The sequence below is a fragment of the Curcuma longa genome, chromosome 5, assembly GCF_044706935.1.
Source record: "Curcuma longa cultivar G26 ecotype Majalengka, Jawa Barat chromosome 5, ITB_CL_G26_1.1, whole genome shotgun sequence".
In the NCBI taxonomy this organism is placed as follows: Eukaryota; Viridiplantae; Streptophyta; class Magnoliopsida; order Zingiberales; family Zingiberaceae; genus Curcuma; species Curcuma longa.
The window spans coordinates 10,343,048-10,367,995 of NC_133865.1; the positions used below are offsets into that span (position 1 = coordinate 10,343,048).

A 24,948-nucleotide genomic window follows, 5' to 3' on the forward strand; every position below is an offset into this window, starting at 1 on the left:
ATAGAAAATTATCAAATAAATAAAGAATAATTTATTCTCGATAGGGAGAAAGGAGTAGTATCTGTTTTTATATATTTAAATAAATTAGTTTTTTCTATCTTCAGCATATGGAATATGTCATCCTAACGATCCCACGTGATCGATCTCACGACTATATATGAGAAAGTAAATTGAAAAAGTTATAGTTGACCACAACCAAAGAGAACATTGTTTCATCAAGATTCGATTCTTATTTACTTTAGTAAGTTTGTTCCGTCGTAATCAATTCAATTATGTTCTGGGAGTTAATTTTTTCTATCTTCAATAAAAGGTGGAATCTGTCATCTCAGCGATCCCACGCGATCAGTCCCACGACTATCTGTAAGGAGGTAAATAATCGAAAAACTACAGTTGATCACGACGAAGGAAGACATTACCTCCACTTCATCAAAATTCAATCCTTATATATTTTAACAATTTTACTCTATAAAAACCAACTCAACTATTTCAAAAATTAATTTTTCCTATCTTCTACAAAAGGTGGAATCCGTCACCTTAGCGGCCCCACACGATCGGCGTGGCGGCCCCACGACCATCTGTGAGGAGGTAAATCAAGAAACTACAGTTAATCACGACGCAGGAGAGTATTATCTGGCTTCGCTAGGATTCAAACCCTTACCCTCTTCTGCAAGTCTGCTACATCGTAACCGACTCAGCTATGTTCCGAGGGATAATTTTTCCTATCAACTGAATACATCGTTGTTAACTGATGCAACACTGCCCACTCATAATGCATCATTATTGATCAACTTTATTTCTTGCAGAACAAAACACTATTCGAAGTCAATACAAGAATAAAGTTAATATTCGGTAAGAAAAATCTGTTTTATGATTATTATTTTTTAAATTGTTTGTTTTATAAAAATTAATATATTATTCGAAATAGCAAACATCCATCTTTAAAAAATATTTTTAGGAAATTTAAAATAAAGGAATAAAGGAAGCGACATTCTTCGTTAGTAAGCAGAAGAGACGAGCATTTTCCGGATTTAAAAAATAATCTTTAATTTTTTTTAATGTACTATTTTATTTTATTTGTTTTCATTGGAGAATCGAAACAAAGTGTTACCTTTTTGGTTCTCGTTCGGATCGGCCATGGGGACAGCGGAGGTGGCGATGTCGACGGATTCGAAGTCTCACGACCATCGTCGGTCTCCTACTTCTTCCGCTTCTCGTCTCCTCGGGCCTCCTCCTCCTCAGATCCGTTGCAGCCATTCTTTTCTTTTTTTACCACATCGCGTTGCGATTTGGAACTCCAATTCTCGGCGGAACCGGGAAACGAGGATACTGTTTTAAGTTGATTGTATCGGTGCTTGCGGCAGAGGGAAGGGGGAAGGGGGAAGGGGGAAGGCTGGGGTTGTTTGAGTAAATGGCGAGGAGGATATGGAAGCGGTTTCAGGCGAAGGAGGCGGCCGTCGAGCTGCTGAACCAGCTGATGCAGGACAAGCCCCTGCTGCCTTTATTGATTCCACTATTTCTCTTCGCCTGGGCTGTGGAGAGGTGGTTGGTGCCCTTCTCCAACTGGGTGCCGCTTGCCGCTGCCGTCTGGGCCACGATCCAGGTGAGTGGTCGCTGCTGTCTGTGATCTGTGCGTCATTTTTTTCTCCTGCGGAAAGGTAGATCCTCTTTAGTGGCTCGAATAAGGCTATCGTTGAATTGTTTCTTTTCTTTTCCCGTTGCTTTTTTTTTTGTTTTAGTTTTTTTAATGTTACTAGGGTTCTTCCGGAAAGGCAGCTCCCTTTTTGATGGTTCGCATAAGGAATTTTTATCTTTTTTTGAGATCTGGGTGCTCTTTTTTTGATATTTTGAGAGCGAGTCTTGCGAGATAAGATATATGTAACATATCCCAAACAGTTCGAACTAGTGCGTCAGTGTTATATAAAATTTTATTTTATTTCCTAAATGAATTTTCACCCAGTCCCTTCACTTTCTATACTTTGGTGGTTTAGCTCCGCCAAGAGCAACGGATTCAGTCGATGATATAGATGATATAGCTGGGTAGAGAAATAGGGTTCTCAATATATTACTATTAGCATTTAAACCAAGGTTATTTCTCACCTGAGATAACTATTTTGTTCATTTGATTTCTTGGTCAAAGTTAAAGTTATGTTTTTCTTTTCTGTGAAATAAATTTGTTTGAACATAGGGATTGCTTCTTTATTCACCTTTATTTTCCTTGCAGTATGGTGAGTTCCAACGCAGGCAGCTTGTGGAAGACATGAATAAAAGATGGAAGCAGCTAGTCTTAAATACATCAGTATGCTTTGTCTATATTATTTGCAATTATCCTAGGATTGACAAGTGATTTATTTGTAAACATTATGCAGCCTACCACACCATTAGAACCTTGTGAGTGGTTGAACAAGCTTTTGGTGGGAGTTTGGCCTAACTATATGGAACCAAGACTTTCAAAAAGGTTTTTCTCAATGGTAGAGGTAAGTAGATTCATTGAATTGCTACTGTATATAAAGCAAGTTTGGAAATGTAAGGAGTCTAACAACCTGCTAATACCTTGTGGGAGAATCTCAGTTTCAATTATTTGACTTGGCTTTGTACCTATATATTCTAATACTTAGTTAGGCCTAAATGCTATATATATGAGTTGTAATCTCCTTATGTGAATCATAACACTTCTAATATTTTTCTCTCTCAATTTGGTACTTGGAGCAGATCCTGTATTTGTTAGGATTGAGGCCACACGTTTGATACTATGATGCAACCACTCCCTCTCTCTATTATAAGTCCTAATTATATTTCTTCCCTTTGGCAACCATCTATCTTTGTACAGTTCACAATGATTTTATCTGTGCCTCCTCTTCCTCTTTATCTCAAGATGAACTACGCTTAAAATTTTATCATCAACTTTTCGTCTTTTATTCATCTTGTGGGCATGATGTAAGATGGTGTTAGACTATTAGTTATTTCTACATCACCCAACATGTCCGTGTATCTCTTGACATCTTCTCCCTCTCTTGGGGTAAATGATAGCACAATTACTTTCCTCCTTTCTTAGAAAGATGTTGTAAACCTAATTTCTCTTAATTTGCAACGCCTTTATGAGCATCTCAATTCATTGCAACTTTGAAAAGATAAATTAGGCTTTGCCGATCTTCTAGTACTCTCGACATTCTTGCCAATGAGTGGAAGGGAGGTAGGCAGGCAGGTTGACAATAGAGGCCGGTAGTGGTGGTGCTCCCCCTTTGCCTATTTTGTCATTTTTGTCGGATTACTGCCAAATTTGGTAGTGGCGGTAGTCGTACCTCTTGGAACTCCTTGCAGTGAGCAGGGATAGTGATCTTCAAAGGGAGAGTCATTTTAGATCCCGTCTCCTCAATTGATGGCTGCTACCTTTTCATTGCCTCTTGTTTGGGATCATTTACCAGATCTCCTTAAGAGAAGATGAGCATGTCTTGATTCTCATAGAAGGAAAAGCAAGGTTAATGTTTGAGGGAAAGGAGGTGTCGCATGAAGAAGTCAAACCTAGCTAGTGCTCAGTGAGGGAGGAAAAGTCGAATGGCAAGGAGCTTTCAGATTTGGTAAGGGCAGATTTGGTACTAAAGCCCAGCATCACAAGTAAGCAGAGAAGGCACTACTGAATCTAGAAACACGACGACAAGGCTGGTGGAGGTCCAGCTCACGGTTTGGTGGAAAGTGGCTCCTTTATTGCTTGTACAAGCCGAAAGTGGTGGCAAATGTTGTGGTCGATGAAGACAATGTCAAAGAGAGGTGTTTTCTGTGGTATCATTGATGGAGCAGGTTGAGAGGTGTTTGTTGTGGTGTCAATGATGGAGCAGGTTCTGGTGGAGAGGGAATTAGGTCAAAGGCCTAAGGAGTTCATGATTGATGGTGCGTCTCCTCCCTCGTCTTTGCTTGTTGTTTCCCTATGTGGTTGAGGTGGTGAGTGCAATCACAAGTGGCTAGTACAATCACAAGTTGCTGGGATGAAGGCCATACAGAGGAGATCACATATTAAGAGATCTCTCAAATTGACGGAGTGCATGGCAAATAGATTAAGAGGTAGTGTGCAAAGGGGATGGGTGAAGGGGTCGGAGTGCCCCAGTGAAAGATGGGAGCTCGAAGAGGTTGTGCAGTACCAGTGGACAATGTTGTGCAGAGATGGAGCACTGATGGGTTGCCTAATAGCTGTAAAGCGAGACAAAGAGATAGAGGATTGAGAGATGAGGGGGAGGTTGACATAAGGAAAATTCTCCTTTGGTAAAATCTCAACTTTGAAATGGTGTCTCCAATCATTGTAAAATTTGGGATAAGAAAATGATTATATTGTTTTGCGAAACAATCACAAGAGATTTATATAGACTAGTTGAAAAATTCTAAATGAACTATTGATGTGATTGATATGAGACTAATCTTGCTAGATCAACCTCATTAATCTAATACCTCTAAAGAAAATTTCATAGTTTTTGGATATTAAGGCTACCTTAGCATACATGTATTTTGTGTAGTTGAGAACTTGAGATATAGTAGAGAAATTTCCTTCATTAGAGGCCTGAAAATATATGTTGATCTCAGTTGACATAATCTAAAAATGCTAAATTATTTAAAATTATCATTTTCGGCTCTTCTACTATGAAATCCTTTTAAACCTAATTAACAGTCTTTTATTTTTATTCAACAACAGAGGTTTTTTCTGTAAGTGGGTGCACAAGAAGGAAAGGGCATTTTATAGTTCATCATACGAACATATCATGTTCATTATGTCCTACAATCAGCTTATTCAATCTCAGGGATTATCATTGTCCTGATAATTTTCTAGGGGAATATTCTCACGTGCCCATGATTCCCATGAATGAAATCCCCAAATAAGCAAAATTAAACTGGAGTATCAATAATCATCTGAAGCAAGCAGCTTTGAGTTTTTGACATAGGTACAAATTGTCAAGAAATGTAGACACTTTCCCTCATGTTCCAGAGTTTAAAAAAAATACTAAAGGGAAAGCAGGCAATTTGGATTTTGCAATCCTATAAACTAGAGGATTCTAATGAACCAAAGCATACATGATGTGGGTGTCTTAGCCTTCTTGCATATACTCATACCTATAATGAATGCTTTTTTACCCACTTCCTTTTTAATTTGTTTGTTTACACCAAGCATCATAAACTATAGCCAGCATATGAAGGCAGCACACTTCTCTGCCATGCTATCTGCACATGCTAAAAAGGTGAACCAGGAGTAATAAGAAAGTTGGCGAAGTCTGATTTTATGCAAGACTATTTTTGAACTGTCCATTAGCTAACTCAAAATTTCTTTAAATTTTTTGCAGAGGAAGCTAAAGGACCAGAAACCGAAGTGGATTGTAAGTACATCCTTGTCATGCTTATATATTATTAAGGCTCTGTTGCAGAAGAGTAAGAGCTCAGCCATTGATCTGAGGATACTAACTGTTGCAGGAAAAAATAGAACTTCTTCAGTTCTCACTAGGTTCTTGTCCACCTAATTTTGGACAAAATGGCATGCAATGGATTACTTCAGGTGATCAGGTTTGACACTTGGATTCTTCTCAAGTATACGTAGGATTTTCTTAATTGTTATAATCAGGATTCAGTAATAATTATAATCATGTTTAACTTGTAAATTGGTAAACAGGTATAAGACTGCAAGTAGGGCAACTAGTTTTGTAATTAATCCAGTGAATAAGTAACTAATGTAGCTTAGATTGGTAGACTTTCCTTTTATGTTCTTCTAAAACAAAAGTTGCTATTTGTGGTCTTGTCATGGTGTCCCCAGTCTTTTATCAACAATATTGGGTTAGGCTCAGTACCACCTTCTCCTGGACAAGTTGAGGAAATGAACATGGTTCTAATTACGCCATGTTTACAGTTAGGTTTGGTTTGATTTGACTGTGTAATAATTCAATCTAAGCTTAATGGCAATGATGAGAAACACTTAATACAGAATAAACATTTACCCTTTTGATAGTCTATAAGGTATGTCACAAGAAAGAAATGATACCTTTATCTTATAGAGCCAGAAAGTTCTGTTATTTAAACCTATAGGAACAAAAAATGAAAAACCTAGAATTTTGTCGTAAAATATGTCAAATTACTTATAGTAATAAACTCAAATCAACATCCTTATAAACATTATAGTAAAACTTTCTATGTTATGAAAATTTAGAAGTTCAAGGATTAACAGGTGTATCTTGTATTATTAAGTTTGCTGAACTTAGTCCCAATTTTATACGAATATAGCAGTGTTTTCTTAAATATTTTGGATGAGCTTTTCTGGTAATTGAACATATTTGATGCAATGATTAACAGGTATCTTGTATTATTAAGTTTGTTTACCAAGTCTGCAGAATTTAATCCTGGTTCTATGCTTAAACTTGATATGAATATAACAGTATTTTGTTAAATATTTTGGATGAGTTATTCTGGAAATCGAACCTATTAGAATGTGCTATTTTCCTGTGTCATTAGTCCTGCATATTTTTCAAACAATAGACCTTGTACATTTTGTTTATTTGCTTATTATACTCACTCCCTTGGCTACTTCACCAGTTTACATTAAATGATAGAATACATTTGAATACCAGGCTGAACATTCACAATTTTCTTCACTTTCAGCAAGTCATGCGATTGGGATTTGATTGGGATTCTGTTGGCATGCGCATATTATTGCATGCTAAGTCGGCAATTGGAACAGCCCGCATTATCATCAATAGCATTCGTATCAAAGGAGATGTATGGAAATACTTCCCCTTTCCTAGTTTTGGTTGTCTTTATAGTACTTTGCTTTTTCTACATATCTTTTATGAAGTGATATGCTCATTAAACACAATTTGTGGCTTTGAATGGACCAATGGACTTGAGATACCAAAGGAATAGTATGAATGTTTTCAGTTTTCTTATTACTGCTTTGGTTTGATGCCCATATGAAACTTGGTGTATCCATTTGATCTACTTTCTATTAATTCTTATTTCAGAAGGTTCCAGTGGCAGATATGAAGACATTCCGGTTATATCAAATATCAGAGTTTATACTGCCATATAATAGATCACAACCAAACTAGTTATCTATTATCAATTGTTAACAAATATATCTGTGCTGCCAATTGTTTATGAGTTCTATATATGCTGAAATAGTTGCCTCATAGAATACAGTTTTATGTCACTTTCCACATAAATTGTCACCCTCTATCATTCCAACATATAGGATCAACTGATAGTGCGATGTGGAAGATGGGATCGCTAGAGGGGGAGGTGTGAATAGCGAACTTGCAAATAAACTGTTTAATTTTCTCTTGCTACGTGCAAGGACACACATTAGTATACTATATAATGTGAACTAATGAAAACATAAAATCAAGCATACCAAGAGAAGTATTTACTTGGTTCACAATCCTAGATTGTCACGTCCAAGGCCTATGAACATAGAGTCACTATTTTTCTTTTTTCGATAAAGGGTTGAAGGTGGAGAAACCTCTTAGTACACTTAGCAAGAATACAATATAAAGAATAAGACAATGGCAGCTTAAAAGGAGAGCATTGCAATTATATTCGAGTGTGTATGCATAATCTTCGAGCCTCTTGATCTTTTTATAACCTCTGCCTTCAATAGTCAAGTTTGCTGACGTGTCACTGTTCTAGTCAACTGAAAGCACTTCTGATTGAGAACATTATTGAGTCAGCTTGTTGGCCTCATCCACGAATAGGTCTCCTTTTGTTCGCATCTATTGATGTGGCAGCCTTTTGGTTGACTAGATCCACTCTGGTTGATCGAATCCGCAGTTAATTTGGATGTTGGATTGTCTTGATCGGATCTGTGCTCCACGTGTATTTTGCTCGATCGGTTCCGGTCACCTCTAGCTCCAGCATAAATTAGCTTCTAACATGTTCAAAGAAAAACATTATCGACTTCATAGGTTGACCAAATCCATTCCGATTACATGGAGTTTCGATCACCTGGAACTCAGACTCAAGTCGACTACAATCGAGTTCCCCTAAGATGAGTTCTACCTTGCGTCCCAAATACAGGTTCACTTAACTCATCTCACAAACAACTTACCAAGTAGTCTTCCCCTTGGATGCACCAAACCCTCCAGCTCACTTCTTGTGCTTTCTTCTTGCTCCACTAGTGTACTCTTCCTCCAAGCCTCTCATCCCTCGGATGCACTGAGTCTGTCGGTTGCTCCCTTTTTATATCATCCTTCTTTCTCGCATGCTTGCATTTTTTGCTCTAAGGTTGTTTTTGATACTCCTCATCTTTCCGGTCTCTCCACACTTAGACACACATATTAAATCACAAGGCAAGCCTAACTTACTCCCATTTGCCCAAACATCGAAACTGCAATCAACCCCACCCGGGGTACCAACGATCTCCCCTTCAACAGTTCAGAGTACTAACATTATACGCTAATGATTAGAAGTTTTATATATGCAGAAATTAGAATGATCTTGAGAATACATTTTTATCTCACTTTAGTCAGAACTAACTTATTAGCTGTTATTGTATTAATATATGCTATTCTCAACTGCTAACGGTTTCCAAGCTCTGTTTTAAACACTATCATATAATAATCCTTAAACCAAGGGCCATTCTTTTTTATGTTGCAGTTACTCTTAAGACCAATTCTTGATGGTCAAGCTATCCTCTATTCGTTTGAATCAACTCCTGACATCAGAGTAAGTGTTGCATTTGGAGGTGGTGGTGGTCAGACACTTCCTGAGACAGAGCTACCTGGTGTTCCCAATTGGTTGGTGTGTTCCTCATCCAATTGCGATTCTAGAGTTGCCAACACTATTTCATTTTCTGATATTGAATTTCGTATATAAGTTAATCTTCTTGCTACATCTTCTCTCTTTATACTATTATTAGGTAAAGCTTTTCACAGAATCGATAACTAAATTGTTAGTTGAGCCTCGCCGCCATTGCTTTTCTTTGCCAATTGTGGATCTGCATAAGAAAGCTGTTGGAGGTGTACTCTCTGTTACTGTAGTTTCAGCCAGTAACCTAGACAAGATCAACTTAACAGTCAACAATTCAGAAGCTTGCCAAAGCTTTAGTGGGAGCATTCAATTGCCAGGAAATTTTGGGAACAAGGCTTTGCAGACATTCATCAAAGTGGAAATTGGTAATTTAACAAGAAGAACAATTGTTTGTGATGGTTTAAATCCCAGATGGGATACTACCTTCAATATGATGCTACATGGAGAAATTGGAATTCTAAAATTTTACCTTTATGAATCAAATGGAAGCAGCGTGAATTTGAACTACTTGACTGGCTGCGAGATAAAGGTACTGGTGTCAATATAGGATTCCCAATTTTATTAGTTCTTGACATGCAATCTTACACATTAACAAATCAATATAAGATTCCCAATTTTGTTAGTTCTTGACATGTGATCTTACACACATTAACAAATTCTCACAACTGGGATCAGATGAAGTATGTTGCAGATGATTCTACAATGTTCTGGGCAATAGGACAGGGATCTGAAGTGGTGGCAAAACAAGCTGAAAATTGTGGGACGGAAGTAGAAATGACTATTCCATTTGAAGGATTTAGCCAAGCGGAGGTAAATATTCTTTTCTAAGACATTAGTAAATGTTATTTGTCATTCTCCTTACATAATCATTTTTAGTATTTATTTGAAAATCATTGCCATGAATCTATTTCTGCATCAATTAGTAGTTGTTTTCTATGTTAGGCTTGCGAACATTACTGTTATCTTGTTATTACTTGTCCTATCAATGCCACGAGGTGTTTGCTTGTAAGGAGGCAATTCTTTGATATAGTTACTAATATTTTCTAGTAGTTGTTTTCAATGGATTTATTTTCCTTTCAAGCACCTGGCTGAGTAGATTCTCAAGCCTTTGGCTTTCGCTATTGGATGGTTCCCATCATTAATCTCTGTTGATGACAACACTGATCAATTGATAGTTCTTAAATCTTTGTTTTATCTATTAGATTTTTGAAGGTGTCTTTTTTCTCACTAGTCCTAAATGACTTTCATTTTGCTTGTTCATCTATACAGGTTTTAATCTCTCAGTTTCCATAATAATGGAATTATTTTCATTATTGCTGCGCAACTAAACTATGTCTAATATACAGTAACACTCGAGCCAAGAAGATAGCTTTATAATTTTTTCTGCTTTCAGTCAACTTAGTTGTTCTTGTTCCCAGTTAATTCTGCATAAGATTATTGAATTGTCAACTATTCTTGGTTGAATTTATGTGACTTCTCTTGCAGCAAAATTTCTGACGTGGTTTCATTTATTTCAGTTAACAGTCAGACTTGTTCTCAGAGAATGGCAATTTTCAGATGGTTCTACTATCTTGAGCAAATCTGTCAACAGTGCCCCTCAACTCTCTGTTTATGGTCCTCATTACCTTCAGACAAGAACAGAAAGGAAGCTTAAAGTAACTGTACTTGAAGGAAGGAATCTGTCCACTAAAGATAAATCTGGGAAATGTGATTCCTATGTTAAGCTTCAATATGGAAAGGTTGGCTGCAAAATTATACTGTCTTGATAATAAGCTCCTCTTGAATACTGAATATGTATCAGAACAATAAATAATTTTAGGTGCATGCTTACCTAATTCTTCTAACCTGCAAATGTTTTATAGGCTTCTTACCGAACAAAAATCATTCCTAACAATGCAAGTCCAGTGTGGAACCACAAGTTTGATATTGATGAATTAGGAAGTGGCGGTGAGTATCTCGAGATCAGTTGTTTCAGCACAAATATCTTTGGAGATGAGAATATAGGAAGTGCAAGAGTGAACCTGGAAGGAATTTCTGAAGGTTCCAGAAGGGATGACTGGATCCCTCTAGAGAAAGTTATTTCTGGTGAAGTGAAGCTCCTAATAGAAGTAGTGAAGAATGATGATAATGAAATTTCAAAGGTATGTGGTTAATATTCTTTGTCAATACCTTCAGTTGAAAACAAGTTATACTTTGCTCCCATTTTCCAATCTAATCTTTCAAATTAAGAGTATATTTGTAGTTTAATGGATTGAATGTTGTGCTCATCCTCATTTAGGTCATGCAATATTTTATTAAAAGTTATGTGCATGTTTGGTTTAAGTGTTTTATGTTTCTTTTTCTGATGTGTAACTTGTAAATTTACAGAATCCAGTAATGAAACAGGGAGCTGGCTGGATTGAGCTAGTACTTATCGAAGCTAAGGATCTAGTTGCTGCTGATGTAAGGGGAACAAGTGATCCCTTTGTAAGGGTACATTATGGGACTTCCAAGAAACGAACTAAGGTTAGGAAATTGTCCTACATTTAACTTCAGAGTTGCATTGGCATGTGGATATCTGGGTGGGTTTCTTTTTCCTTTTTTAAATATTAATTCATTTAACCAGTAGTTGGGCATATTTTATGATTGTTCACAAGTATCTGAAAAGGTAACATGTATGTCAATCATTGGATGGCAAAATGGATCTATTTCCACCAGAGCTAAGTCGAGATCAATATTACAAGTGAAGAAATAAAGACTATTCTTATTGTTTCTTCTAAGTTTTGTCACCTTCTCTTTTTATTTCACAGCACACACACAACCTACTGAACTTGTTGGGTGATGCAACTTCACAACTTATCTTGAGACATCACCTGAAGTACACAATTTGCAGATGTCTTATTTAACCTGTTCTAGGTTTCAACTTTGATGCCCTGAAACTTGTCCTGCTTATAACTTCTGGTTGCAAACTTGTGATCAGTTTATTTCATGACATGATTTTCATGATTCACAAATTCTCCCATTTTCCCTCTGAGTTTAAATACTAAATACTGTTTCTATTTTAGTTTGTTACTCACATCAGAGCATTGTTGGAGAATAATCTAGCAATTTATACCTTCACCTTCCAGGTCATTTATAAAACATTAAATCCGGTGTGGAATCAAACCTTAGAGTTTCCTGACACTAGCAGTCCCTTAACCCTGCATGTTAAGGACCATAATACTGTGCTGCCGACATCTAGCATAGGGCATTGTACAGTTGAATACGAAGGCTTGCTCCCAAATCAAACAGCCGACAAGTGGATTCCTCTTCAAGGAGTAACGAATGGGGAGATCCATGTGAAAATAACAAGAAAAACAGCAGAGGTACAGAAGAAATCCAGCTTGGATACTTCTATTTCTCTATTTGACAAAGCACACAATATATCTACACAGGTAAATGTTTTAATTGTTTTCTTCTCTTTTAGTAATTTATCCTTCCTAACAGAATATGATTGGATTCCGTTGCATAAACTGTGAAACGATTGACAAATATCCATGCTTTCTTTGTCATATCTTTAAAACATCCCATGCAGTAATCTAGGGTATGCTACCAAGATGAGAAAGTGAAAAAAATAAAAAATAAAAAATAAAATCACTGATTTGAATATGGATTTAGGTGCCACCCCTCACCCAGTGCCTATTGACATTCTACACAGATACTGTTTGACATTGGTTTACTGTGCTGGCCTCCATTTGTTGTATGAATTTACCTTCTATATCTTGTTAGAGATGATCTCTTGATTCTTGTTGCCACACCCTCAATTCTCTTGAAAAAGATAATTATAATTTGCTTCAGTAAAATTACATATTGAACCATCATTATTTCAAATTCCTATTTATGCTACTAAATTGCACAATCTTGTAATGATATTTGTCAATCTCACTCGACACTCATGAAAAAGACTCCGACCACAGATTTCAAGGCTGAACTTGCTGAAACACATAGTGTAAATAAACTACAATACTAGCTTGATTCAGGTTGTAGTTGCTGTGAAATAGTCTTATATTTACTTTTGTTTTGTAGCTTCAACCATGAATATTTGTCTAAGAAAATATTTGAGAGTTTTCTCATTTTGATGTTACAATTTTGGAGGGTTTCTTGGAAATGTGAGATTAAATTTATGTTCGAATTTGGAAATTTAAAGAATCTCTAACCTAATATGTTAAGCATAAACTTACAATCATATCCTAGTCTGAATTTTCATGTGTATCGCTTGTATCAAACTCCAAATCATTTGTATCCATCTCTATGTTGCCAATGTACCAGTCTCAACATAATATTGAACCTTGTGTCCCACCAATATCGCTCTATGCAGGATGAGGATTAAATCCGTGAAATCAATAGCTTCAGTCATAATTATGTTGTTAATGTACTATCAGCTTGAGGGGTGGTTTGAGGTGTGCTTATAATATTCTTCTAATTTTGAATGTTTAATCACATCAACTCACAACTGGAAAAAAAGGCCAACAAGCTGCCTATTTCATCATTAGCATTTTTCTAGGGCTCGCTCTAGTTATTTCGTTATTGGTATTCTAGGGCTCACTCGGATATATTGCTTTGCAGACCCTTACACAATGTTCAAAAGTACTTCAAATACTAGTCAGATTCTACTTTAACTAAGATTAGATATGCACCTGTGAGTGGAATGTGGATGGTATAACTATAGAAAGACTAAAGAATGTTGGCCTTTGCTGTACAACAGCTTTGTTTTCAGTTGTAATCCTTCCTAATTTATATTCGATATGTGCGTAATTATAGCCATGTAACCTCGAATGAATCTCTCATGAAAGAGTTTGAGGATATTTATTTACTATTGTGAAAAATATAGGTGGAGTGTGCTTCTACTCCACCTAAATTTACATGGGCATTCATTCACAAGGGTTTTGATGAAGAATCTTATGTTAACGCGCAGATATCCTTAACCTATCTATGATTTTATGTGGACACTATATTCAATTCTTCTCTTAATGCCAAGTGAAAAAACAAGCACTTGAAATTTTCTTCCTGAATGATCTATCTGTGCATAAAGCCGTAAACCGCAACTTGTTTATGTGTTTTCCTTTTTTGTTTTACGAATATTGGGTACTGAACTCCAATCATTTTAAATTCAGATGAGAGGCATGTTGAAGCAGTTACAATGCCTAATCGACAAGGGCGATCTAGAGGCGTTATCGCTGGCTTTGAGTGTGGTAGAAAATGCACAAGATGACCAGGAGAAATACATGATTCAGCTCGAAAGCGAGAAGGCTCTGATGATCAGCAAAATCGACGAACTTGGTCATGAGGTCAGAAGAGCATCCTCTGGCCCCCCGAACTACAACCCATGATTTTAGTCTCACTTAAGAGTCCAAGAACAAATACATGGTATTTTACGTTACTAATATGTGCTTAAACTGGCATAATAGCATAATAAAAATCAAAAGGTACAAAATAAAAACAAGATGGCTCACATAATTTAGCAAGGATCACGCTGCTGCAAAACTATTGTGGCTGTGATGGCAGGAAAACACAAGCACAAATTAATATAGGGATGGGTTTGATTCCATGGCTGATTGTGGAAGTCTGAATCTGAGTAGGCTGGATCTTGAAGGGAAGTTTGTGTATATTTGATAGCTGTTGGTCGAACATCGTGGATGTTGATGTATGTTGCGCATAACCATCAGATCTAATATATTTAGGATTTGATTAAATATCATTTCTGTTTTCAATCATCATTTTTCCATGAATGCCAGTGGTTTATATATGTAATGGAAGTTTGTTGGATGTTAGCCCTAATGAGTGTAACTCTTTTAAAATTCAAATTTAGTTATCCAATTTTTATAATTCAATTAATTTGTGATGGGTTTGATTCTATGAAAATTTTTTATATACTATCAGGATAAATCAGAAAAGTGTATATGAATATAAATGGTTCAAAATTATATTTTTTAAATTCTCTAAATGTAATACGATAGATGAAATTTGAACCCTTATGGTCTAGAGAGTTTGTATCTAACTTAAGATGAAATTCATCATTCTAGCGGCCCTACACGGTTAGTTTCACAATCATCTATGAAAAAGTAAATTAAGAAAATTACATTGACCACCATAAAATAAAAAAGGCATTACCTTAGAGAGTTTGTATCCAAGACTGACCTACGAAGAGAACATTACCTTGGAGAGTTTGTATCCAAGACTAATACTGAAAGTGATCAATTTGATTCTACGAAATCAAAATGCACGGATTCATGGTTATTCAAATTGGATGAAATTTAAACTCTTATTACCTAAAAATTCCATCAATCTCTTACCATCACACCATAATTCAAAAGTCCAAATGATTGCACCTCGATCTTACCTCTTGATGATGTTAGGATGGCTTGATGATGTTAGGATGGCATTATGGATGGCCGATACGGCGGAAAACCTCCAAATAGGAAACGCAATCAAAGGATGCTGAGCATCTGGGAATCTGATTTACCCTGATGGTCGGTGGAAAACTAACTAAGATTATCATATTTTTTTTAAGATGGCATTATGGAATTTGTTATTTTATGAAATCGGAATAATGTTTCTGTTGAGTTGATCACTTCATTGAATACGAAAGTATTGGTAAATCATTACTGATATGAATTCCCAAAAAGAAAACTCACAAGTTACATCGCTATAGTTTTAAACCTATAAATGATAAAAAAAACCAACAATTATTTGGTTAGGTTAGTTAATTCAACTTTCATTGACGATCCGGAACAGTACTATCATGGTGGATTGATACACAACAAAAACCATATTCTAACGAATTGACATATTCAAAGAAATTCTAGCTGTTGATTCAGATCAGCTGAGTTTATAGTAATGGATTTGGAGATCCAGAGACAACATACTACCTACCCTTTCATCAACTCAATGTTAACAATTCAAATAAGCAACTTACTTGATGAGACCCAGCAGCATAATTCGACAGGAATACAACAGAATGCAAACTGACAGAGTAAAACACAAGAAAAACTCGAGCATACTCGAGTATGCGAAGAACTGAGTTGCAAATGGAGCGAGGTCATACCTGTGGCATCGAATCTAGAGATCTGAATTATAAAGCTGAAGATAAACTTCTACCTCCACATCCATTCACAAGTGCGAACCATAAATCAGTTCGACAACTAGTAACAAAACAGAAAATTGATGCTCTATAGGCCAGTCTACAACAGCCAAAGATTTAATTGACACTCGCATCAATTCACAATCAAACAGCCGGTGACTAGTATTTGAGTGTGAGGAAGAACAAGATCACTGATTGCTAGTTGAGCTAATAGGGGCGAATCGATTGTTGAGATGGTGGTATGCTCTGGCTCCCTGAAGGCATATAAGGTGGTGGGAAATAGCCCTGTCCTGGCCCTGGCCTTGAATATTCAGAAGGGCCATGCCTGTCGACGACATGATCTGGTGCACCCAACATAGGATCATGCGATTTAACTCTTGCTCCAGGAACCTACTTGCACAGGAAAAATCTATATAACCAACATAAGCATAATCCTGTTCCTTTAGACTCCAAAAATTCTATTATTATTATGTCACAGATATATGTCTAAGAAGAGCAAGCAGGGGTGACTCCCATAATTAATAAAATGAGATAAAATAGATTAATAAAATATGAATATGAGCAAAGAGATACAATGACTCTATCAAAGGGTGGGAAAAATAGGTCTTAAAAATTAATTAATATAATAAAATAATTTAAATTATTCATATATCCAATCCCAAATAATTATGACAAACATGAGTTAGTTGTGGGTGTAACAATTTCTACACAAACTAGGAACGGCAGCAGGGTGGATTTCTTTAAGCATCCATGACTACCTGACTTGTTTAATTGGATTCAGGATTGGTTCCAACGAAATGGTATACACCATTCATGTGTGTGTATGACATGCATGGGATGGCTTTGAGACTTCACCCTAAGTTTTCTTCCCAAATCATCCTTCTTGTCCGACCAATTCGGATGTTAGAGCAGTTTTGGCAAAAAACTACTAAAACAATGTTCAACATGAGCTGCCCTTTTGATGATAATGAAAATAAAAGAGCGCCCGTTTAATTTTTGCCCTATATAAAGGGCACCCCTTTTTGCCATATATGTGTGTATAATTAAAAGTGATGGGAGGCCTCTTCTCACACAAATTCTCTGCTCTCAATCACCTCCTTCGATGGCGATAGTAGCAGCAGTGGTCACCCCTCCCAATTTTATATTTTTAGTTAATTTTAGCGGTTCAATTTGTTATTATTTTAAATTGGGTGAATGCTCCCGAGAGGTGATGGAACTGGTAACAAGTATGGGAACAGTATGCGTTTGGAAGGTATGTGTAATAAAATGTTGTGGATACCCTACTTGTTGCTGCACCTACAAATGCTAGCATAAAAAGAGTTATCATTTGCCGATTAAGATTCTACGACTCTTATATCAATCATATCAAACATCCTATTACCATGACAAATTGTATGAAGAATCTTATAATTCTCATAGAGATAGTTTGAAGGTGTTATCTCAGTACCTGACGAATGTCAGAATTGCTAATATCAGCTCTGCCAACTGAGGTGGCCCCACCATAAGGAATCTTAGATTCAGCAGGAGCATTATTAGTGTACCTAAAAATATAAGACAAATTAGCGGCACCGTGACATTTTGAGATCAAACTCTTGCCAGCTGAGCAGCCTGAACAAAGAAGGGAGACAGTTACACTACCCAGCAACACTTGGTGAATGGTAGTATTGAGCTTCATATGATTGTCTATAAGCCTGTCAAAAGAAAAGACCCATCTTCATCCCCAAAAGATCCATGGAAATACAGAACATGAATACAATTCCAATTTAATAACATTGAATATAAATAATTGTCACCATGATGATGATCCTGATTACATTACACAGATGAGTTGTAGTTAGATTATAACTTTATTAATCTCATTCTCACCGAACTTGACCCACAAGCAGGTCATGATTTCTAAATCTGGACATTGATGGTACTGTCTGGCATTGAATTGATGGATATGCATCTACTTTGTTTGGAGACTACAATCAAGATGGTTTAAACTTTGAACTATAGCATAAAAAATACATGTTTTTGGCTCATCATAGGAGGAAGGTACACTGCATTAAGATCTAGTTGTTGACCAAAACTATGAACTAGCATATGTTGATTGGTCATATCCCAATCAACTAATTGATTCAGATTGTCCAACCACTCAATTGTATCATCCGTTGCTATAGGTTCTTAGTACCAGATGCAAATGGCTGAAATAGATGAGTAAGGCACATAAATAAAGCATTGTTTTCCCTGTCGGCATGACAATTGTGTCTAAACCACGCGTAACAGATGCACCAACAACACATTATGATCAAACATTGAGGATTTGTACAAACCATGTGTCACCAATGCAGAGGATAAGCAAATTAATCCTAAACCAATTCATCATACTGTAACTTGAATGTTGTGAAAAATAGGGAATTCTCCTCTGAACCAATGCAAGCAAATATTTTGATCCAAAACCATTAAGCAGACTAGCAATTTGGTGCACAGATGCACCCGAAAAGGAAAAATAATTATACCAAAATAGAAAAAATGGAGAAAAAGGTATATATAGACAATACCTTTGGGTAATCATACCCGACAGATTTCTCAGGTCCAAACATGCTGGATGATGAAATTCCTCTATCAGGAAATCTTTCAGGAGTATAACCATGAAAATGACCTGCTCGTGTAGAACCTGTGTCAGCATTTCCAGCTGAAGGTGCACCTCGATGAGAAATTCTGTCGAAAGGAGGAACTCCACGAAAAGGGGCTGCAGGTGTAGATGCAGGGCTAAAAGAAGAATTCCCGCTCCGAAATGTCCTTGCTCTAAGCCTTGAAGCAATCTCTGCAAGTGCATCCCGTGCAAACTCTCTAGGTCCAGAAATCTGTGACAGAAGATGTAATAAAATGTCAGGAAACCAAAAGATGTCCATTCTTACAATAGGCCGGCTAGGAATATTAAATGACTAACAATGGAACAGCACCTGCACTAACTCTTCATTTGCAGATGTATATTTTGGCTTGTCATCCTTGGAGTAAACACGAATATCTGCTCTAGTTCGTCTTCTCATTTCTGTTATAATGTCGCCTCCTTGTCCAAGGATGCAGCCAACTTTACTTGATGGGACTAGAAGCCGTGTTGTGATAGCACCATCATCAGAGTTCGTACTTGTTCTACTTTGAACTTGAAGAACAGCTTCAATTGTTGGAGATCTTGTCTCCCAGGGAACCTACAATTTTAATGAACAGCCAATTCTATACCATGTAACATCAAAGTCTAAATAGGCCTATTTACCAAGGTTTCACAGATCTATGCTATTAAATTGTTATGCCCAAATAGACAGCTTACCTCCTTGCATGAAATATTGATCACACGTTCCTCAGCATCAGGTGCAGTGTCCTCAACCTGAATACGAGCACCTGTTTGTTGCTCTAGTTGTCTGATATTGGTCCCACCCTTGCCAATCACACCACCAATCTTCACAGTAGCACACAAAATTCTCATGGAGAATTCTTCTGCTGTCTCACCCTCATGGAAATTGTTTCTGCTAAAACCACCTTGAGGATATCTCCATGGCTCATCTGGGTACCTACTAAACCTTGAGATTGTTGGTTGATCATGAGTGTCCGAGTAATAGGGAGACCACACTCGATTTCCCTGAGGAAATGGCGGTGGGAGAGACGAATCAGAGCGATTAGAACCTTGGGTACTGGCATATATGATATCTTCCAAAGGAGGATTTTCTTTATTAGGATGTTGTTGCAGTAAAGTTGATATTCTGAATAGAGCCTTCTTTGTAATAGATGGCATTCCTGATACCTGGAAAGGAAATGAAAACACTTACCAAGATGATAAAAGCCAGGCTAAACAAGCAATTGATAAAAACATAACACAATAGAAAAAGGTTACAAAGATCAACTATGGTCCTGTGAAAACAACTAGTCAGTCGAAAGCCATTAGCTTGTATTCACAAATATTATCAGTGGGCATCTTGAGACTTTGCTATGATTGAGGTTTAAAATATCAATCTGGTTTCAGCATGTATCATGCCGACACTTGGCACTCTTATTGCACACATCAATGCACAATGCATGTCGTTTAAATAAGTTATTCTCCTGTAATCTTCTTCCACTTTATTATTTACTTCCAAATACAAAAACAAGAGTATTACAATTAGATATACAGTACATGTTCTGATACTCAACATGTTCAACATATGCTAAAGCATGGCAAGATGCATATAATTTTTTTTTGGATTTTTTGTTCTTTAAAAATAAGAATATTAATTTGATAATTGAATTAAAAAGGAGGTTTGTTTAATTTTTTTTACTTAAACCCATGTTCGAATGAATTTAGATAAGTTATACTACTTCAGTTTTCTTCCACTTAACTTGCAATGGTTATGGTATAAGATGAAAATTTATATGCATAACAGGGGCTAAATAAGTCAGTCCCCCACATAAAAACTGTTTGAAGATAACAAATCTACAAGTAGGGATTAATTATGGATTATACCATTAATACAAAGTTATGAACAGAATAATTGAATTTAAAATCCATATGTCAGAACAAAAAAGAGGATCATTTATTATGGACCTAGTAGTCTCCGTCAATAAAATGGCACAAGCAACAGAACATGTAGCCATCCAGTGGGCAAAATAGGAAGAGGAGACATTGAGCACAAAAAGGATGTTTGTTTTCCTATTCTCTTCAAGGATCTCATCCAGTATGAAATAGCTATATTTCTTAGCATAGATCAAATTCAAAAATTCTACCACTAAGATAAGAAATTTTAGACAAACAATTAATGACAAGAAACTGGTGTTACCTGTACTAGTTCGTCACTTCCCATGGCACATGGTGGTAGGTGATCAGGGGGCAATATGCGAATATTTGCACCAGTATCAGTTCGCAGTTGCTGTATAATATTTCCACCCTTGCCAAGAAGACATCCAACTTGATTTTTTGGGACCAAAATTCGAGCAGTAACAATATCATCAGGTTCGGTTCTCTCTTGCACCACACCACCACACAAAATCTCATCTGCAGCAATCCTATCATGAATCTTGAGTAAAGCATCCTGAGCAGGACAATGGGGCTGCATGTTATCACTATTTTCAGTATCCTGACCAGGACTGCTCTTTTCATTCTCTGACTGGTAATTAAAAATGATAATTACTCTCTCCTCTGCACCAGGGATAGCATCTGCAACCCTTATCTTTGCATGGGTCTCATCTCTAAGGGCATTAACAATATCACCTCCTTTACCCAGAACACTGCCAATCTTTTTTACAGGGCAAAGGATGCGGTAGATTGTATCAATAGGTTTATTGGTAGAACCATGATCATAGTTAGGATTGTGCTTCTTCCGTTTCCCATTATCAAACTGATCACGGGGTCGTTTTCTGAAACTTCCTGATCCTTGCTTCCCATAAGCCCTCTTTTCATCCATACTGCCCAGCAACCCTCAATCTGAAGGTACCATATTCAGGAAAAAGAAAGTTAGATAATTTGACATGGACAATCAGAGAGGAAATTATACATCTTTGTATAACAATGGATGGATGGCTCAAAGTGAACTTTGGAATGAGACAACATTTTAAGAAGGATTTGATGGGAAAAATAGTGTTGCATTAAAGACAAGAGAAATACATAGCAAATATTCTCACACCAATAGCTAAATATAGTTAACCTCCCCCTTGCACAACTATCCAGAGTCTAGACAAATAAACACTCTGCTACCAATAAGTAAATTATTCACACAGTCAGATAAACGAAATGGCGACAGAGGAAAACAACATGACAATGGGGAGAAAACAAATCTAGCCCAATCTGAAAACACTTCATATCATGAATGAGAATCATAATTTGTTCAAGCAAATGACTGCACCAATCCAAGGGCGTCCTCGGAACCAGCAACAATTTGTTCTCCATGCTCAAGTCCTACAACTCAATCGAGTAACCAGCAACGCAAATTAACCTATCCAGCTAGCATGAAATCTCTCTAAACTGAGCAGTGTTCAAAAAAAGATAGCATCTTTCGATCATCAGAACATAACAAGTCAATAGAAAAACAGACAACAACAGCAGAAAGGACAGGAATGAGAAATCCCGATCGCGCTTCCTAAATGTTGTGATTCCGGGCGACGAAATGAGTGCGAGGAGGAACCCTAAGAAGCCGATCTGATATAACCATGCATAATAAACTCAAAAAGGCCAGAGGCAGCGAAGCAAAAGAAGCTTACCCGTCGTGCGCGAAGTCCTCTTCCCTTCGTCTTCCTCGTTTCTTCTGTTTCTTGCTGCTCGAATCAGAAAGTGAGGCAAAAGAAGCTTACCCGTCGTGCGCGAAGTCCTCTTCCCTTCGTCTTCCTCGTTCCTTCTTTTCCTTGCTGCTCGAATCAGAAATGAGACTGGAAAGCCGGAGAAAAGTAGGGTTCCGAGTCTAGCGCCTTATATAGTTAGGTTTCGTGTGGGACGATGCGAATGAAAGAGAGCAGGCGAGGAAGGCAATTGAGTGCAAATTGATTGCGGCTTGACACGACCGGGATTTAATTGGGCTTCATTTGGATCGATAATGGGCCGAATTCAATATCCGTTAATCAGTTAAATTGGGCTAAATTGACCATAAAATATTTTTCGTTTGAATTTGTTGTTCTCATTCTTTTAATTTTAATTAATTCAAAAAAAATTTGACAAAAATAAAAAAAAAACTTTGAATAATCAAAAGAGGGATCTATTTTAATTTTTTTATAAAAATAAATATCAATTCTCTTGTAAAATAATACGTATATCTTTTGATATTATTCTTATTATTATCTTGTCTATATCCTTGTCTAAATCATGAATCAATCGAGTGAATTTTATTAATAATAAAATCTTAGCGACTATAAATATTGCAATAGTTATTATTTTATAATTATTATAATATAAATATTAGAGGAGTAATATTGTATTGTAGTATCTATGAAATGGTAACTACTACACTATGAATAATTATATTTATATTATAATAATTATAGTTTCATAATTACTATAACATAAATATAAAATAATCATTCAATATTATAACAGTTACGTTGTAATTATTATTATAGTAGAGTATGGATGATTTAAAATTATGTACTGATTTTTATAAAAAGATATATTTTATTTGCTGATGAATAAATTTCTATAAATTTAAATATTAAGTCCAAGGCGGTAAACGAACTAAATTCATTGGTTAGCAAGTTTGATTTTAGATTTTTTTTGTTGATTTTGATAATTTCTTTATTTATTCACAAATTTGATAAATTTTATTAGTGAATATATTTCACGGGCTTTGTAATGATATTATTTATAATAAACAATACACGCGAAGATTGATAAATTAAATAACATGAAAATGTTTCTAGTAAAATAATTATGATTATTTGTATTTTCAAAATTGAAATCAAAATAATTTTGAAATAAAAAATAATTTGTATTAGTAAAAAAACAAATATTTAATTTCAAATTTCAGTGGCTCTTATTACGGTTCGTTGCCGGTTCCCGGTCACCCGCTTCCCACGCTTATTCGTTCTTCTTTCTCTTCTTCTTTCCAGCTCATTTATTTATTCGTTTATTCCCACTGTTCTTCGTTTCCGTCGTCTGATACATCTGTTCCAGATCGATCGCCTTGGCCTCTCTCCTCTTCTTCCTCGCCTCGTTCTAGTGCTGAGATTTTCTCCATCTTCTTTGTCGCGAGTAGGGTGGTGGGAGAAAAGGTAATTAAGGATTTTGTTTGTTTTGATCTTGGGCGATTTCTGGTTTCTTTGATTTGAATCTGAGTTTGTTCATGAGAAAGGACGAAGTTTTCCGCACTTTCAAGGGATTTTTTGTGAAAATTAGCTGATTTTTGGAGTTTATCCTGTTCTTGTTCTAGATCGGTTGAGGAAGCCTTGTTTGCTCAATTTATTGCGCGGATTGTTGCCTATTCTGTGGATTTCTTCCGGTACGGGCGTTGCAATCGCGCATCTCGAAGGGATCGGAGCGAAACATGAATCACTGCGCGATGCAACAGGCGAACGCCTTTGCTGCTTGCGAAGAGATCGGGGCTACCTTCGCTGTCGCCGAGCGGAGGACCCCGGTGTTCTGCCCCAAGCCTCGGCGGCTCAGTTCGTTCGCCGGCGTCGCTGGTCCTGAACGGCCTCTTCGGTGGCACTCGAGGTACCTTTTTCTACTTTCTTCTGAATTCGCGAATCTCTCGTTCTTCGTCTCCTAATTCCACCTATCTACCTTTTCTTGCTTCTTCAGTCATCAAATGGATTTCTCCGATTCGAAGGCTGGAGCAGATCTCCTTGAGATATTTCAATCGAAGGTAAGATTTCTCTGTCTCTCTCTCTATCTTGTCAGGTTGGTTTTCGATTCCCATGGAAAACTTCGATCGAACTCTTTGATTTTTCCATTAAAAAAAAATGAATTTTTGGTTACAGGGTGGAGAACAGAATCAAGTAGCTTCTTCGCCGCCCTTCTTCTGCGGCTCGCCGCCGAGCCGTGCGGCGAACCCCGTCGTCCACGACGCCCGCTTCGGCAACGACCGCCCGCCGGCGCCCTTCGCCTCCTCACCTCTAACCCAACCCGGCCCGTCGATGTCCCCTAAGCATGGCTTCGCCCTCGCCAAGTTCGGCCTGGTGCCGGCGGCCGTCCGCGTCGAGGGCTTTGACTGCCTCAACCGCAGCCGCCCGAGCTGTAGCAGCATCACCGCCGTGGCTTAGACAAACTCTCACCCGATCTCTTTTTGGAGCTCTACGCCACCAAATAACATCACATCAACCAATCAAAACCAAAAAAATTAGGTTCTCAGCATAGCAACAACACAGAATCACCAGAATTTTTGAAGTCAGCAATAGGAGCTTTGAGGTATTCTACAAAGCCTTAAGCTTTTCCTCTGCAGAACTCCATTTTTCAAGCACCAATCTTTCTGTTCCTAACCGAAAGCTCTTCTGTACATACAAAATATGAGCGAGAGAAGCAGAAGATGCAACATCCAGCTTTTGTTTTCTTCTTCTTTATTCTGTTTCAGTTTCAGAATGATTCTTGCAGAACTGTGTAAATATTCACCTTGTATGATAGAGAAGAAAAATACAAATGCTTGAATTCT

The 24,948-nt window shown here is 37.0% G+C and overlaps 3 protein-coding genes across 3 annotated transcripts; 2 read left to right on the top strand and 1 right to left on the bottom strand.

Annotated features, from left to right (window-relative positions):
• The first annotated feature begins 1,406 nt into the window (after positions 1–1,406).
• LOC141829271 (tricalbin-1-like) lies at positions 1,407–14,478 on the top strand. Its single transcript, XM_074716707.1, has 14 exons — positions 1,407–1,600; positions 2,222–2,296; positions 2,367–2,474; positions 5,322–5,354; positions 5,449–5,538; positions 6,625–6,741; positions 8,614–8,757; positions 8,876–9,295; positions 9,442–9,576; positions 10,284–10,505; positions 10,629–10,907; positions 11,134–11,271; positions 11,874–12,179; positions 13,899–14,478. The coding sequence occupies exons 1-14, from the start codon at positions 1,409–1,411 to the stop codon at positions 14,112–14,114; spliced, it is 2,475 nt and encodes an 824-aa protein (XP_074572808.1). The 5' UTR covers positions 1,407–1,408; the 3' UTR covers positions 14,115–14,478.
• Positions 14,479–15,865: 1,387 nt separating this feature from the next.
• On the bottom strand, positions 15,866–22,314 carry LOC141828792 (KH domain-containing protein At4g18375-like). Its single transcript, XM_074716185.1, has 8 exons — positions 22,076–22,314; positions 20,659–21,302; positions 19,179–19,649; positions 18,814–19,059; positions 18,409–18,714; positions 17,504–17,556; positions 17,313–17,406; positions 15,866–16,255 (listed from the first exon to the last, which is right to left on the bottom strand). Exons 2-8 carry the CDS (start codon positions 21,280–21,282, stop codon positions 16,073–16,075), a joined length of 1,977 nt encoding a protein of 658 aa, XP_074572286.1. The 5' UTR covers positions 21,283–21,302; positions 22,076–22,314; the 3' UTR covers positions 15,866–16,072.
• A 1,143-nt stretch (positions 22,315–23,457) lies between these two features.
• On the top strand, positions 23,458–24,948 carry LOC141829386 (uncharacterized). The gene is made up of 4 exons (XM_074716844.1): positions 23,458–23,572; positions 23,731–24,014; positions 24,102–24,165; positions 24,281–24,948. Exons 2-4 carry the CDS (start codon positions 23,845–23,847, stop codon positions 24,560–24,562), a joined length of 516 nt encoding a protein of 171 aa, XP_074572945.1. The 5' UTR covers positions 23,458–23,572; positions 23,731–23,844; the 3' UTR covers positions 24,563–24,948.

Excerpts from the sequence above, each read along its gene's own strand:
- LOC141829271 (XM_074716707.1), top strand. The coding sequence starts at position 1,409 with ATGGCGAGGAGGATATGGAAGCGGTTTCAGGCGAAGGAGGCGGCCGTC. Across the intron at positions 2,297-2,366 it reads AGCTAGTCTTAAATACATCA|CCTACCACACCATTAGAACC; the intron begins GTATGCTTTGTC and ends AACATTATGCAG. Across the intron at positions 9,296-9,441 it reads TGACTGGCTGCGAGATAAAG|ATGAAGTATGTTGCAGATGA; the intron begins GTACTGGTGTCA and ends AACTGGGATCAG.
- LOC141828792 (XM_074716185.1), bottom strand. The coding sequence starts at position 21,282 with ATGGATGAAAAGAGGGCTTATGGGAAGCAAGGATCAGGAAGTTTCAGA. Across the intron at positions 19,650-20,658 it reads GAAGTGACGAACTAGTACAG|GTATCAGGAATGCCATCTAT; the intron begins GTAACACCAGTT and ends TTTCCTTTCCAG. Across the intron at positions 18,715-18,813 it reads CAAATGAAGAGTTAGTGCAG|ATTTCTGGACCTAGAGAGTT; the intron begins GTGCTGTTCCAT and ends CTTCTGTCACAG.
- LOC141829386 (XM_074716844.1), top strand. The coding sequence starts at position 23,845 with ATGAATCACTGCGCGATGCAACAGGCGAACGCCTTTGCTGCTTGCGAA. Across the intron at positions 24,015-24,101 it reads CCTCTTCGGTGGCACTCGAG|TCATCAAATGGATTTCTCCG; the intron begins GTACCTTTTTCT and ends TTGCTTCTTCAG. Across the intron at positions 24,166-24,280 it reads TTGAGATATTTCAATCGAAG|GGTGGAGAACAGAATCAAGT; the intron begins GTAAGATTTCTC and ends TTTTGGTTACAG.